General features: G+C 39.6%; 1 protein-coding gene across 8 annotated transcripts in view; it reads right to left on the bottom strand.

The window, feature by feature from the left end:
• The window catches only part of LOC140729023 (ceramide transfer protein), a 129,474-nt gene that overhangs the window by 48,952 nt on the left and 66,504 nt on the right, over positions 1–14,018 (bottom strand). For 7 of the 8 annotated variants that reach the window (XM_073048285.1, XM_073048279.1, XM_073048281.1 and 4 more), the window contains exon 4: positions 816–923. In XM_073048285.1, coding sequence (XP_072904386.1) covers positions 816–923 — 108 coding nt within the window. Of the gene's footprint in view, positions 1–815; positions 924–6,041; positions 6,337–14,018 lie in introns of those variants that run through there. The other variant, XM_073048284.1, reaches the window with a different exon arrangement.

The raw sequence follows: 14,018 nt of genomic DNA, 5'->3' as shown, positions 1-14,018 counted from the left end.
GTGGTTAATGATGATGCAAAAAGGGACTTGATGGGCATCTTTCACCCATCACAGAAGGTGGTTTTCTATGTGAAATGAGCTGGTAGAGGCAGGTACAATTAAAAGACATTTGGCCGGTACACAAATGGGAAAGGTTTAGGAGGAATATGGGCCAGGCACAGGGATATGGGACTAGCTCAGTTCGGTGACTTGGTCAGCATGGATGGGTTGGGCCATAGGGCCTTTTTCTGTGCTGTATGATTCTTTTGCAGGTGCAGATGAAAAATATTAAAAGGATGATTAAGAAACAATGATACAAATTGTTAAAACAAAAGTAGTGAAGTCGGGCAATTGTCCAGTTCCCTTCAGAACTACAAATCAATCTAACTTTCATCAATCCCATCCCCTCACAATGACAATACTCTGTTATCTTGCTTATTTCACATACATGAGATATACATAGAGCCAAACCCAGAGTGGAGCTTTAGGAGCAAGATCTCAATGTCATAGCCCTCTTCAGATGTTAAAAATTCAGATGGCACCCTCTTTTGCTCTTCCCAACTTAATCTTTTGGGCTAGGCTACTTTATCACAAATTGACTAATAAACCTCTGAATTTCCACCTCAGGGTACAGTTTCAGTGAATCTGTGAGAACTTAAATTTTATGATGTTAATCAATACTGTCTAGTCTACAAAGTCTGTATCGCAAACCCAACAAGTATCTCCAGAATTTCATGCATTGGAATAAAATCCATCAAGTTGTTACGGGGTGCACGCAGGTAGGTCTAGAGCGAGGATGGAAAAGTCAAGTGCGCATAACAGGATAATACACTCACCTTAAATGATGAGGTGGATGTAGCAGAATAACCACTTGCTGCTGACGTGAGGGACAGCATGGAACCATGACGTCGTAAACTTGATTCTGATCCATAGCCAGATTCTGCCTATATTAAAAAAAAACATACTGAATGTATCATGTGCATTTCACAATTCAAATCTATGTATTTGTTGAAGTTTGAGGTAACTGAATGTTCAAACTTTATGATGAGAAAACCTGCAGATGCTGGAAATACAAGCAACACGTACAAAATGCCGGAGGAACTCAGTAGGCCTGGCAGCATCAATGGAAAAAGAGTAAACAGTTGATGTTTCGTCAACTGTTTACTCCTTTCCATAGATGCTGCCTGGTTTGTTATAAACTTTGCTTTACATTCCCCCCCCCCCCCCCCCCACATCAGTTTGCCTCTTCCCCATGCCATTTTGTTCAAATTCTAATCCAAACTCTTTCCTTCCAACCTCCGTCCTCATGCTTTGATGTTTCATTTCTAACACCCCTTTACGCCACTGTTCCTCAAGTGATTACAAATGCAACTAATGAAAGAACAAAATGGCAAATATTTTAAAACATACTCTGAATCTCAATAGTCATATAAACAAGGAAAATGAATGCTGCTTAGCATTCAGTTAAAACATGGATATCACGTGTCAGATCAAAGGAAACACGTAGAACAGCAGGTGCATTCAATCGTTATTCATATGAATGCTGTTGGTTCCTGATTCTGACAAAGTACCCTTCTTTATGACTTCAGTCCGATTTTCTGATACTGTCTGTATCTCTGATATTAATGTCCTCAAAACACATGGAATGTCTCAACAAGGTTCATGGTTTGCTTCTCTTAACTGTATGTGCCATAAAAGTGCCATTTCATATAGTGTTAAGTATAATACTTTAGACAGACACTACCTCGCATCGTGCAATCACTGCCCACAAGATTTTGCATTGTTGTCACAATAACCAATTTTGAATATGGAAATAGTGCTCTGGAAATTATGGAAAACCTCTGATGCTTTTTAACACTAAAGTAACAGCGCACCTTTGCAAAACATGTTTAATAGAAATAGAGGCAGGAAACTTGCTTCCACTGATAGGTGAGACTAAAACTAGGGGACACAGCCTCAAGATTTGGGGGAGTAAATTTAGGACGGAGATGAGGAGCAACTGCTTTTCCTAGAGGGTGGCGAATCTGTGGAAATATATTTCAGACAAGGATGGACAGATTTTTGCATAGAAGGGGAATTAAAGGTTATGAGGCAAAAGCAGGTAGGTAGAGATGAGTCCATGGCCAGATCAGCCATGATCTTATTGAATGGTGGAGCAGGCTCAACAGACTAGATGGCCTACTCCTGCTCCTATTTCTTATCTTATGTAAATATCCGCTAGCTATTAAACGCATAGATCTTGGTTATCCAGATACACTGTAGATATGGCAAGGGATTTTTCTATCATCAATTTCTTCAAATCCACACTAATTCTTTGCCCAACTAAAATTTGTGTCCCTCATTTATTGTTATGCAGTACTGTGCAAAAGTCTTAGGCACATATACAGTATATAGTTAGGGTGGCTAAGACTTTTGTACAGTACTATATTTGTCAACGTGGAGAGCAAGTTTGTAAATCTGGTGGGAGCAAAGAATGTTGAGAATGGTAAGCATGAAGCGCTGTGGGAGGTGTGGAACAGGTGGCAGAGAAGGAGTGCTTGGGGTGGGGTGGCTTGGGTGCAGCTCTTGAGTCACCAAGCAAGGTCATTTGATTTCAAACAATTGTTTTATTGATCATTACAGAATGTCTCTCTGGTGCTTGCTGCTCCCTCCCCTCCTCCTTTCCCTTCTCCCAACCATGATTTCACTCTCCCTGCCCCCATCCTACACTCACAATAGACACACATCAGAATCAGGTTTTTTATTACTCACATGTTATGCAATTTGTTTTTTTTTGTGGCAATAGTACAGTGCAATACAAAAAAATCATTATAGTACCGTGCAAAAGTCTTGGGCATCCTAGCTATATACATATGTGCAAGACTTTTGCACAGTACTACAGTTTCTAGCTACAATGAAATAAGTTCACTCTGTTGTAGTGCTTCAGCTTTATTTATAGATTGGGTAACAAACAAGTTCTGTTTTTATAGCTGTCCCTATATGAATTTTGTCTTCAAGACTGAAAATACACAAAGAAAACTCAATATGGTAACCATATCAACACAGTATTGTAATAACTGGCATCAAAAACACACAAAACTGTTAAGAACAATTATTAATAGTGGAGAGAAAGAGGAAACTAATTCTGCTGTTTGTAGGAACAATATTATGGGAGCTCTAAAATGGATGCATACTACATCAAATCCCCTTTCCCTCAAAATTTAATTTGTGGCACTGATTGAGAGGATGGTAAACAGAAAATGCAAAAATGGGCAGAAGTTGCAAAAAATTTATCCAGGGTGTTGTAATAGACTTTCAGTTGTAATCACCCCTTCCCCACTCAATTTGTACGTTTATCAAAAAGAGCCAATAGAGCATTGGCACAGGACTGCAGACCAAGTGGAGTGGGGAGGAATTTCAAAGATGCACGCCTTTAAGAACAGAAAGGAGGAGAAATTTCTTCAGTTGCAAACCTTTAAAATTCATTACTCAGGATAGTTGGGAGATCTGGTAATCGATTTCATTCAAAACAGATCAACTTGTTGTTTATGGACAAGATGAAAATCATGCAATTCTGGGCACATTTTGGAAAAATGGTACTTGCTATGTATTGAATACTTCAGTAATATTACACGTCATTAAGCCAACACGACAAATGCGCGTGCCTCACTAAAAGTAAAACTAAATGCACACAAGTTATCCCCTGTCCCATGTTTTTTTTCCAATTAGTTTTATGCTTTGGGTTACAAAACAAAGTATTGAGGTGGAATATCGCCCATGATCTTGCCGATTCACAGGTCAAGCACAACAGGTTAATTAGCCTGCTCCTATTTCTAATGTGTTTACACCTTATCATGTACTAAAATCGGTGGTCCAGGAATTTTCTTTGAAAAAAGAGAACTTAAAATGTATAATGCACAAAATGCCAAAGACCACTGTAAAATCCTATTAGGTACGTAGCCAATGGCACTACACAGATCAAATGTAGCATAATTAACTGTCTCAAAGTCCTTTCCTCTAATTGCTCTATGAGCACAAAACATGAAGGAAAACAGGTTACAGATGTCCTTCATTTCAAACGCATCCGGAGTCACCTTTAAGCTACAAGGAACCAGGCCTCACTGGTCTTGCAAAGAGCAACTTTGCGCAATTAGCTTCTGCCACTAGATCACAAATGTATATGATATAAACGGCACCCAGACTGAGTGTGCATGCTAAGTGATCCATCCCGAAAACACATCAGGCACACAGCACACCCAAAAAGAAAATTAAAAGTTTGATATTTGTCAAGTCCCCAATTACATTCAGTGGTTTCTAACTAAATTTTATCTAGTAGTACACAAATGTTGAACATCTCAATAGAAATTAGAATTTTAGTTGCAACAATGCTGTTGCTATACAACAGTTTTCTACAAATCTAAGCTTTGCTCTCAAACTCTGGAATGGCAGTACAGTTGATCAGCTGTTCATCAGTTCGTGCAATGGATAACTCTACTAATGTGTGTTCAGTCCAAATAATTCCCATGATTACATGGGTTTCCTCTGGGTGCCCTGGTTTAATCAAACATAGCGAAGGTGTGATTGTAGTTTAAAAGACAGGGGTAGCTGGTGGGCATGCCATAGAGAATAGGTTGCAGTTAGTTAACTGGGGATATTGGAATTAATAGATGGGTTCTGAGACTGGGATAAACACAATTTCCTGTATGACACCGGAAGCTGCCGTAAGGAAATACAAGTAGGAGCTGCCAGCCATTCTTAGTCTCCAGCCGCGAGGAATTAAAATGTTACTCCTCTTGACTTTGTTGCAAGTAACTGGGACAAACATTATAGGGCCATTTCAAGAAACTGGGTCTTTCCCCAACTTTGTTTGCAGACTTGTATTTACTAATTATAAAAATAATGAAGATTGCGTTAAGGGACAGGGTGGAGAATGGTTTCTAATTTGAATGACACTCATCTACATGGGCATCAAACACTGCATGCTTTGCATTTAGCTTGAAGCATTGCTGGGTGTTAACACGTCAGCCACAGGTAGGTGTAGTGGAGATTTGAAGTAGGAAGACATGTGGCAAAACTTCTTTTAAAATAAATCTAGCAGTTTAAGCAGAGATTAAATACAAAGCTTTCTAATCATCTCACAAAAGAATGATATTCATTTTAATCTATCTGCAGGTTCACAAACTATGAAATAACAGTTCCTCAGAAGGCACAATAGGGCAGGAAGAAGGGCAGAGCTCTGGCACGTGAAACTTCATTCTTCACGACTAAGTGAATTATAAGCAACTTCACAAGCAACTTTATGATTAGGTCAAAACACCTCCACTGCAGTAAAAGTTAAACATCGATACTGAAGACTTTTGGGATAACATTGCCAGTTTAAAAAAAATTCAGACTATTCAACTTCATTTGCTGTGTTGTTTGGACAGCAGCCATTATCCTCGAATATATTCAAAGCAGCAGGTTCAGCAAGCAAGTTGGAAGGTAGTTTACTCTGCTTTCTGAAGACACTTCTAAAACACAGATCACGAATCACATCATTGGTACTTCATTTCCTGCAGGACTAATGCAGCATACAACACCGTGGACAAAATAAATAGCTCAAATTCAGACATGACAGAATTTCTTCTTCTGAGGGTCAGTTTCCTTTGTTCATAGTACCGTAGTTAATGGAAATGTGATGTTAATTATACATATAAGACAAACACACAAACATACTATACCTAAGAGCTTAAGATTAGTTTTGATTAGTAGTAGAAACTACATCAGAAAAATGCATAGGGAAAGTATACAGACATGCAAAGGTATTTCAAGAGATGCAACTAAAGCAGAACTGGCTCATGCCATAATCAAGACTGATGGCTCTTATCATTAGCTGTTCACTGCAAAGCCTTACACTGTAGAAACAATACATTTCTCTGTCATACATGTAATAATTCCAGTGCAACAGAATACAAACTGAAATTTCCATGAAGGGATATGGTTAACAGCAGTCTCCTGGTTCCAACAGGAGTAAAGCAAAAATGTGATGCTCTGCTGCAAATGCCATATAAAAGAAAACTCTGCAAGTTAATGATGCTGGTTACCATGCCAAGAGTAAGGGTGTACTTTCAAGAGCTGGAGATCCATGCAGAAATTATACCAGATGATTCTCACAGACTGACATTAATGGTGCACTGCAACGATGGCTGCTGCTGTCTGCTACATCCCACCACAGGATCCATTACAGCTTCCTTGTTTTTCAAAGTAAAACACTGCAATCTGCAAATTCAGTTCACCGCTGGTGTGAAGTGCTGTTGGCAGCAAAGCACAGAGCGTGGGTCTGCAGCCTCTCCTTTACTGCCTCAAATATAGACAAAAACCTCATCCCACACTTTGTTCTAATCAATCTAAAATAGGTCAATAATCACACTAGCACAAAGGCAAAGCATCATGGGAATTAATTTAATATGCATTTTATCAAAATATTTCTGCCAAGCAAATTTTAAATTTTATTTTGATGTCCCATATGAGCATGCATTAAGGCAGCTTTTTGTTGCAACATAGATTATTTGTAGCCAACTACAGCAAAATGCAGCATATAGCTGGCACCTGCATTCTTCATAATACTGCTGCAACTTAACATCCTGGGAAGCTGGACAAAAATCAGTATGATTGATTCCAGTTAAGAAATGTGGAGTTTCTTTAACATGACAACTGCCACACTGCCGTCCTGACAACTTGAAAGAAAAACTGATACACAAACAACTCCATATTCAAGAATGTTGTCGACTTGCGCACTTTTAAAGATAAAAGCCAACTAGAAGATTCCTGATCCAATCTTCAAGAATCAAGCCTGATATACCTGTCTCATGGAAGCAGTACATCAAGCAGGCCAGATACAATATCAGTTGTCACAATTAGTGGATATATGCAGATGTTTCAAGAAAATACATTGCTTCACCATAGGAGAGATCGAAACTCAATTGAAATGAACTGCTGAAACTTCAATTCACATCTGTTTAGTTTGCTGAAATATTATTAGACTTCAACAAATGAAGAGGTCATAAACAGTTTCTATAACTTAGCTCTCTCACTCATCTAATTAACTAAAATACAACTGAAACTGTACCGTATACTCTCTCATACTTTTTTGGTTTCCACTTTTACTGATGACACCACCAAAAATTCACATACTTGTTGCTGATCCTCAGTACTTTACGTCATCTTGACATAGAAAAAATGTTGATTTAGGTAACAGTTCTATCAGTTTGGAGAAGGAAGGCTGAGAATCGGAGCGGGAGTGCAGCAGAAGCCATTTTGATTTTTTCTTCTCATCAGAGTTAAGAGAGGCGGGACTGCGCAGGCGTGTGACATCGGGCAGTGAAGCGTGGAAGATTTAAAAGGAACACAGCCTTATACAGCGGGCAGTGGAGTGAGCCGGGAGTAGAGTGAAGGCTTAAGGGCTTTGGCTCAACGGGCTTAGGTGGAACGGGCGAGGCAAGGCAGGTTTAGGTTTCAGTTTTTCGTGTTATTTGAGGAAAGGGGGAAGTATGAGTGTCAGGGTAGCTTGTTGTTCTTGGTGTCGGATGTGGGAGGTCCTGGAGTGCCCTAGCCTCCCGGACGTCCACAGCTGTGCCAGGTGTGTCGAGCTGCAGTTCCTAAGGGACTGTGTTAGGGAACTGGAAATGCAGCTCGATGACCTTCATCTGGTCAAGAAGAGTGAGGAGTTGATAGAGAGGAGTTACAGGCAGGTGGTCACACCGGGGCATGGGAGGCTGCCAAGTGGGTCATGGTTAGGAGGAGGAAGGGGAAGAAGCAGGTAGCAGAGAGTATCCCAGTGGCTGTACCCCTTGACAATAAGTACTCCTGTTTGAGTACTGGTGGGGGGGGGGGGTGGAAACAGCCTACATGGGGGAAGCAACAGTGGCCGTGCCTCCGGCACAGAGTCAGGCCCTGTAGCCCAGAAGGGTAGGGAAAGAAAGAGGAAGGCAGTAGTAATAGGGGACTCGATAGTTAGGGGGTCAGATAGGCGATTCTGTGGATGCAATCAGGAGTCCCGGATGGTAATTTGCTTCCCTGGTGCCAGGGTCCAGGATGTTTCTGATCGCGTCCAAGATATCCTGAAGTGGGAGGGTGAGGAGCCAGAGGTCGTGGTACATATAGGTACCGATGACATAGATAGGAAAAGGGAAGGGAATATAGGGAGTTAGGAAGGGAGTTGAGAAGAAGGACCGCAAAGGTAGTAATCTCGGGATTACTGCCTGTGCCACGCAATAGTGAGAGTAGGAATGGAATGAGGTGGAGGATAAATGCGTGGCTGAGGAATTGGAGCAGGGGGCAGGGATTCAAGTTTCCGGATCATTGGGACCTCTTTTGGGGCAGCTGTGACCTGTACAAAAAGGATGGGTTGCACTTGAATCCTAGGGAGGCCAATATCCTGGCAGGGAGATTTGCTAAGGTTACTGGGGAGACTTTAAACTAGAATGATTGGGGGGTGGGAATCAAATTGAAGAGACTAGGAGAGAGGAGGTTAGTTCACAAATAGAGAAAGCTAGTAGACAGTGTGTGAGGGAGGATAGGCAGGTGACAGAGAAGGGGAGCGCTCAGACCGAAGATGTAGGGGAGAAGGAAGAAAAAAATAATAAAGTTGTTTGCACTGTTAGGGATGAACAGAGAGTAAGAGGTGGAGAGTTTCTTAAATGTATCTATTTTAATGCTAGGAGCATTGTAAGAAAGGTAGATGATTAGAGCATGGATTGATACCTGGAAATATGATGTTGTAGCTTTTAATGAAACATGGTTGCAGGAGGGGTGTGATTGGCAACTAAATATTCTTGGATTTCATTGCTTCAGGTGTGATAGAATCAGAGGGGCAAGGGGAGGTGTTACATTGCTTGTCAGAGAAAATATTATAGCGGTGCTTTGGCAGGATAGATTACAGGGCTCATCTAGGGAGGCTATTTGGGTGGAATTGAGGAATGGGAAAGGTGTAGTAACACTTATAGGGGTGTATTATAGAGCACCTAATGGGGAGCGAGAATTGGAGGAGCAAATTTGTAGGGAGATAGTAGATATTTGTAGTATGCACAAGGTTGTGATTGTGGGAGATTTTAATTTTCCACACATAGACTGGGAAGCCCATTCTGTAAAAGGGCTGGATGGTTTGGAGTTTGTAAAATATGTGCAGGGTAGTTTTTTTTGCAGCAATACATAGAGGTACCAACTAGAGAAGGGGCAGTGTTGGATCTCCTGTTAGGGAATGAGATAGGTCAGGTGACGGAGGTATGTGTTGGGGAGCACTTCGGGTCCAGTGATCACGATACCATTAGTTTCAATATAATTATGGAGAAGGATAGGACTGGACCCAGGGTTGAGATTTTTGATTGGAGAAAGGCTAACTTTGAGGAGATGCGAAAGGATTTAGAAGGAGTGGATTGGGACAATTTGTTTTATGGGAAGGATGTAATAGAGAAATGGAGGTCATTTAAAGGTGTGTTCCTGTTAGGTTGAAAGGAAAGGTTAAAAGTTTGAGAGAGCCATGGTCTTCAAGGGATATTGGAAACTTGGTTCGGAAAAAGAGGGAGATCTACAATAAATATAGGCAGCATGGAGTAAATGTGGTGCTCGAGGAATATAAAGAAGGTAAAAAGAATCTCAAGAAAGAAATTAGAAAAGCTAAAAAGACATGAGGTTGCTTTGGCAAGTAAGGTGAAAATAAATTCAAAGGGTTTCTACAGTTATATTAATAGCAAAAGGATAGTGAGGGATAAAATTGGTCCCTTAGAGAATCAGAGTGGACAGCTATGTGTGGAGTCAGAAGAGATAGTGGAGATTTTGAACAGTTTCTTTTCTTCGGTATTCACTAAGGAGAAGGATATTGAATTGTGTAAGGTAAGGGAAACAAGTAGGGTAGTTATGGAAACTATGACAATTAAAGAAGAGGAAGTACTGGCGCTTTTAAAGAATAGAAAAGTGGATAAATCTCCGGATCCTGACAGGATATTCCCTAGGACCTTGAGAGAAGTTAGTGTAGAAATAGCAGGGGCTCTAACAGAAATATTTCAAATGCCATTAGAGACAGGGATGGTGCAGGAGGATTGGCATATTGCTCATGTGGTTCAATTGTTTAAAAAGGGTTCTAATAGTAAACCTAGCAATTATCGGCCTGTAAGTTTGGCATCAATGGTGGGTAAATTAATGGAAAGTATTCTTAGAGATGGTATATGTAATTATCTGGATAGACAGGGTCAGATTAGGAACAGTCAACATGGATTTGTGCGTGGAAAGTCATGTTTGACAAATCTTATTGAATTTTTTGAAGAGGTTACGAGGAAAGTTGATGAGGGTAAAGCAGTGGATGTTGTCTATATGGACTTCAGTAAGGCCTTTGACAAGGTTCCACATGGCAGGTTAGTTAGGAAGGTTCAATTGTTAGGTATTAATATTGAAGTAGTAAAATGGATTCAACAGATGAGAGATGCCACAGAGTAGTGGTGGATAACTGTTTGTCAGGTTGGAGGCCAGTGACTAATGGTGTGCCTCAGGGATCTGTACTGGGTGCAATGTTGTTTGTCATATACATTAACAATCTGGATGATGGGGTGGTAAATTGGATTAGTAAGTATGCAGATGATACTAAGATAGGTGGCGTTGTGGATAATGAAGGTTTTCAAAGCTTGCAGAGAGATTTAGGCCAGTTAGAAGATGGAGTTTAATGCTGATAAGTGTGAGGTGCTACATTTTGGTAGAACTAATCAAAATAGAGCATACATGGTAAACGGTAGGGCATTGAAGAATGCAGTAGAACAGAGTGATCTAGGAATAATGGTGCATAGTTCCCTGAAGGTGGAATCTCATGTGGATAGGGTGGTGAAGAAAGCTTTTGGTTTGCTGGCCTTTATAAATCAGAGCATTGAGTATAGGAGTTGGGATGTAATGTTAAAATTGTACAAGGCATTGGTGAGGCCAAATTTAGAGTATTGTGTACAGTTCTGGTCACCGAATTCTAGGAAAGATGTCAACAAAATAGAGAGAGTACAGAGGAGATTTACTAGAATGCTACAGGCAGTCCCTGGGTTACGTACAAATTCCGTTCCTGAGTCCATCTTTAAGTCAGATTTGCACACAAGTCGGAACAACTATTTCCGGTATTATTTAGCGTCAGTTAGTCAAACGTTTGTCTTAGTATATAGTATATATTTTACCTTTCTATGCATATAAAACACATAAGAAACATATGTATTCCAATAATTAATACGTATGTATTCTAATAATAATAGTTGAACAAGTTAGGTCTTTATTCTTTGGAGCGTAGAAGGTTGTGGGGGGACTTGATTATGAAGGGGATAGATAGAGTTGACGTGGATAGGCTTTTTCCATTGAGAGTAGGGGAGATTCAAACAAGAGGACATGAGTTGAGAGTTAAGGGGCAAAAGTTTAGGGGTAACACGAAGGGGAACTTCTTTACTCAGAGAGTGGTAGCTGTGTGGAACGAGCTTCCAGTAGAAGTGGTAGAGGCAGGTTCAGTATTGTTATTTAACTAAAATTGGATAGGTATGTGGACAGGAAAGGAATGCAGGGTTATGGGCTGAGTGCAGGTCGGTGGGACTAGGTGAGAGTAAGCATTCAGCACGGACTGGAAGGGCCGAGATGGCCTGTTTCCATGCTGTAATTGTTGTATGGTTATATGTTATATAGCAAGTAGGAAACAACACTCTTTTTAGTTTCCAGGTCAACCATCTAAAATTACCAGAATCCTAGTAAAGGTGTGATGTATTTGTGCACTACTTAGCCATTATAAACTTTCCAAGTAGAATGCTACACCCTAAACAAAACATTTCTATGTTCAAGTTGTCCAATTGTCTCCCTTTCGCCCCCATCTCAATTTGGGATACAAAATTTATTTATACACAGTCTAATGGCTTCTTCATGGGACAGACAGCAAAACTAAAATCATAGTTGTTCCTGCAAGACCCTGATGTCACATGTCTGAACACATGGAACACTGCACTAAACAACTTAACTTCTAGGCACTTACAACTATACTAATATATAAGGTAGTAAAGAGGAATGTGGCTTCATTAAGACAAGTGCATTGAAGACTACTATGGACAATTAATAAGTAACACTTCACCCATTTTCACACTTAAGATATAAATTTTTCAAGAAACCAGAAGGCAATGAAAATAATTTAGTGCATTTGACAAGAACAGTGGATTCAGGTTCAATTGGAACACATCGGGACAAAACATTTTGGCCCAATTAAATGGCTGTCTAGACCAGCCAAAGATTCATGGAAATGGTTAAAAAGATACAAAAAAGATAAAGTACCATGCATCTGAGTAAAAAATTATGTATTTAAATGAAATACAGAACAAATTAGAATATTACCAATACTACTATGGAATTATAAAACAGTATTAACTCCAATTGTTATCAGAGAAATTCATCTACTTTACGCTGCTGTGTTCTTTTGATTGACTGTAAATGAAGAAAATCAGCACAGACACCCAAGTGCAGATACTGAAGTCAATGCTTTCCTGCATCTTGGTAAGGGTCTGAATTTTTTTTTACCCAAAATAAACAAAATGGTCAAAAAGCATTTGAATTGTTGTCCGTTATCCCAAATGGAGAATAAGCACATGCAACTGACACTACTGAAAACTGTTTGTACTAAGCAGTGTCATGTTTAACGGCTGCACAATTGCATCTAATTAGAAATTATTTAGTTAGAAATTGTTTGGCAACACTCTCCTGTCCCAATTAAGAGACATAGTGTCCCAAATAAACGTAGGATTAGTCTTTGTTCTTTAAGAGTTGTCCCAAATAAGCAGCTGCCTCGACTAACTGATGGTCTAATTAACTGGAATCCACTGCATTTTCTTTTTGAAAGTATGTAAAATGGAACAAGACAGATGATCCTCAAACACTGGTAATGTGAGAAACAGACAAATGTGGTCAAGAAAACAATTAGTTGTCAATGCTACCTGACCTTTTGATTTCTGAAGATTGAGCATTGTTCAACAATTAACTGTAAATGTTTTGCTTCTGCATCACATACACTTGTATGATTCTTCTGATGTTGTGTTGAAAGCAAATTAGAGGGGAAGTTTTCAATACTTTAATCCCAATTTTCAAAAGCCTCACAGATTGAAAAACTGTTGCTGCATGGGGAAAGCTGTATTTGCAACAGCACACAGAGGCTTTTGGAAACGATGCTAATGACAGACCTGTTGTGAAAGGAAAATAATTAGCGATGGAATGTGTGAATACTAATAAATTCTTGAATTTAGAAGGCCAAAGATTAAACAAGATATATAAAGGCATAGATTAAGGTACAGAGGAATTATTTTTCTGGTGAGTTAGGGAATCCTGAAAAGGCATAATCTCAATCTCAGATCCATGTCATTTAGGCGTGAAATTAGTAAATAAATGTGGAAACAAGCAAGTCATGAGGCTAAATGGCTTACTGCTGTTATGGTCCTAATAATACAAAAATATTCTATAGGAGACCTATAAAGAGTGGTTAGGGAATGTTCTAAGCCCTTAAACCCTTAATTCATCGTGAAAATGACAACTTGGAAAATGTTGACAACTTCAGGCCAATTTTTCCAAATATTTTAGAGGTCGACTAATTTATTTATTTATTTATTTATTTATTTTTATGAACGGGTCTTAAATACAAGATAATGGTTGTATAAAAGGATACTACGACTGCAGTATCTCAAGTCAAGCAGCCCAGTTTTGATTCTGATCACTGTTGTGTGGAGTTGCATATTATCTCTCTGTACATACAAAGTGCTCAAATTTTCTCCCACATTGCAAAGACATTATGTCTGGTAGATTAAATTGCCCCCAATGTAGACAGGTGATTAAAAATATCTGGAGTGTTAATGGGGCTCTGAAAGAATAGGTTACAGGAAATAGGTGGGGAGGGATGGCATTGGTTTGAGGGCCAGTACAGACTTGAGCTGAATGGCCTCCTATGTAATAAGGAACTACATTAGTTGGAGCTAGTTTATTATCAGTTTACTTCACAAATTAGTTCAGTATAGATGACCTAACAAGAGAATAAACCACCT

This window comes from Hemitrygon akajei, chromosome 6 (assembly GCF_048418815.1).
Source record: "Hemitrygon akajei chromosome 6, sHemAka1.3, whole genome shotgun sequence".
Classification (NCBI taxonomy): Eukaryota; Metazoa; Chordata; class Chondrichthyes; order Myliobatiformes; family Dasyatidae; genus Hemitrygon; species Hemitrygon akajei.
Note: the sequence above shows the minus strand (reverse complement) of the source record. Positions and strands in the feature narration are given on the sequence as shown.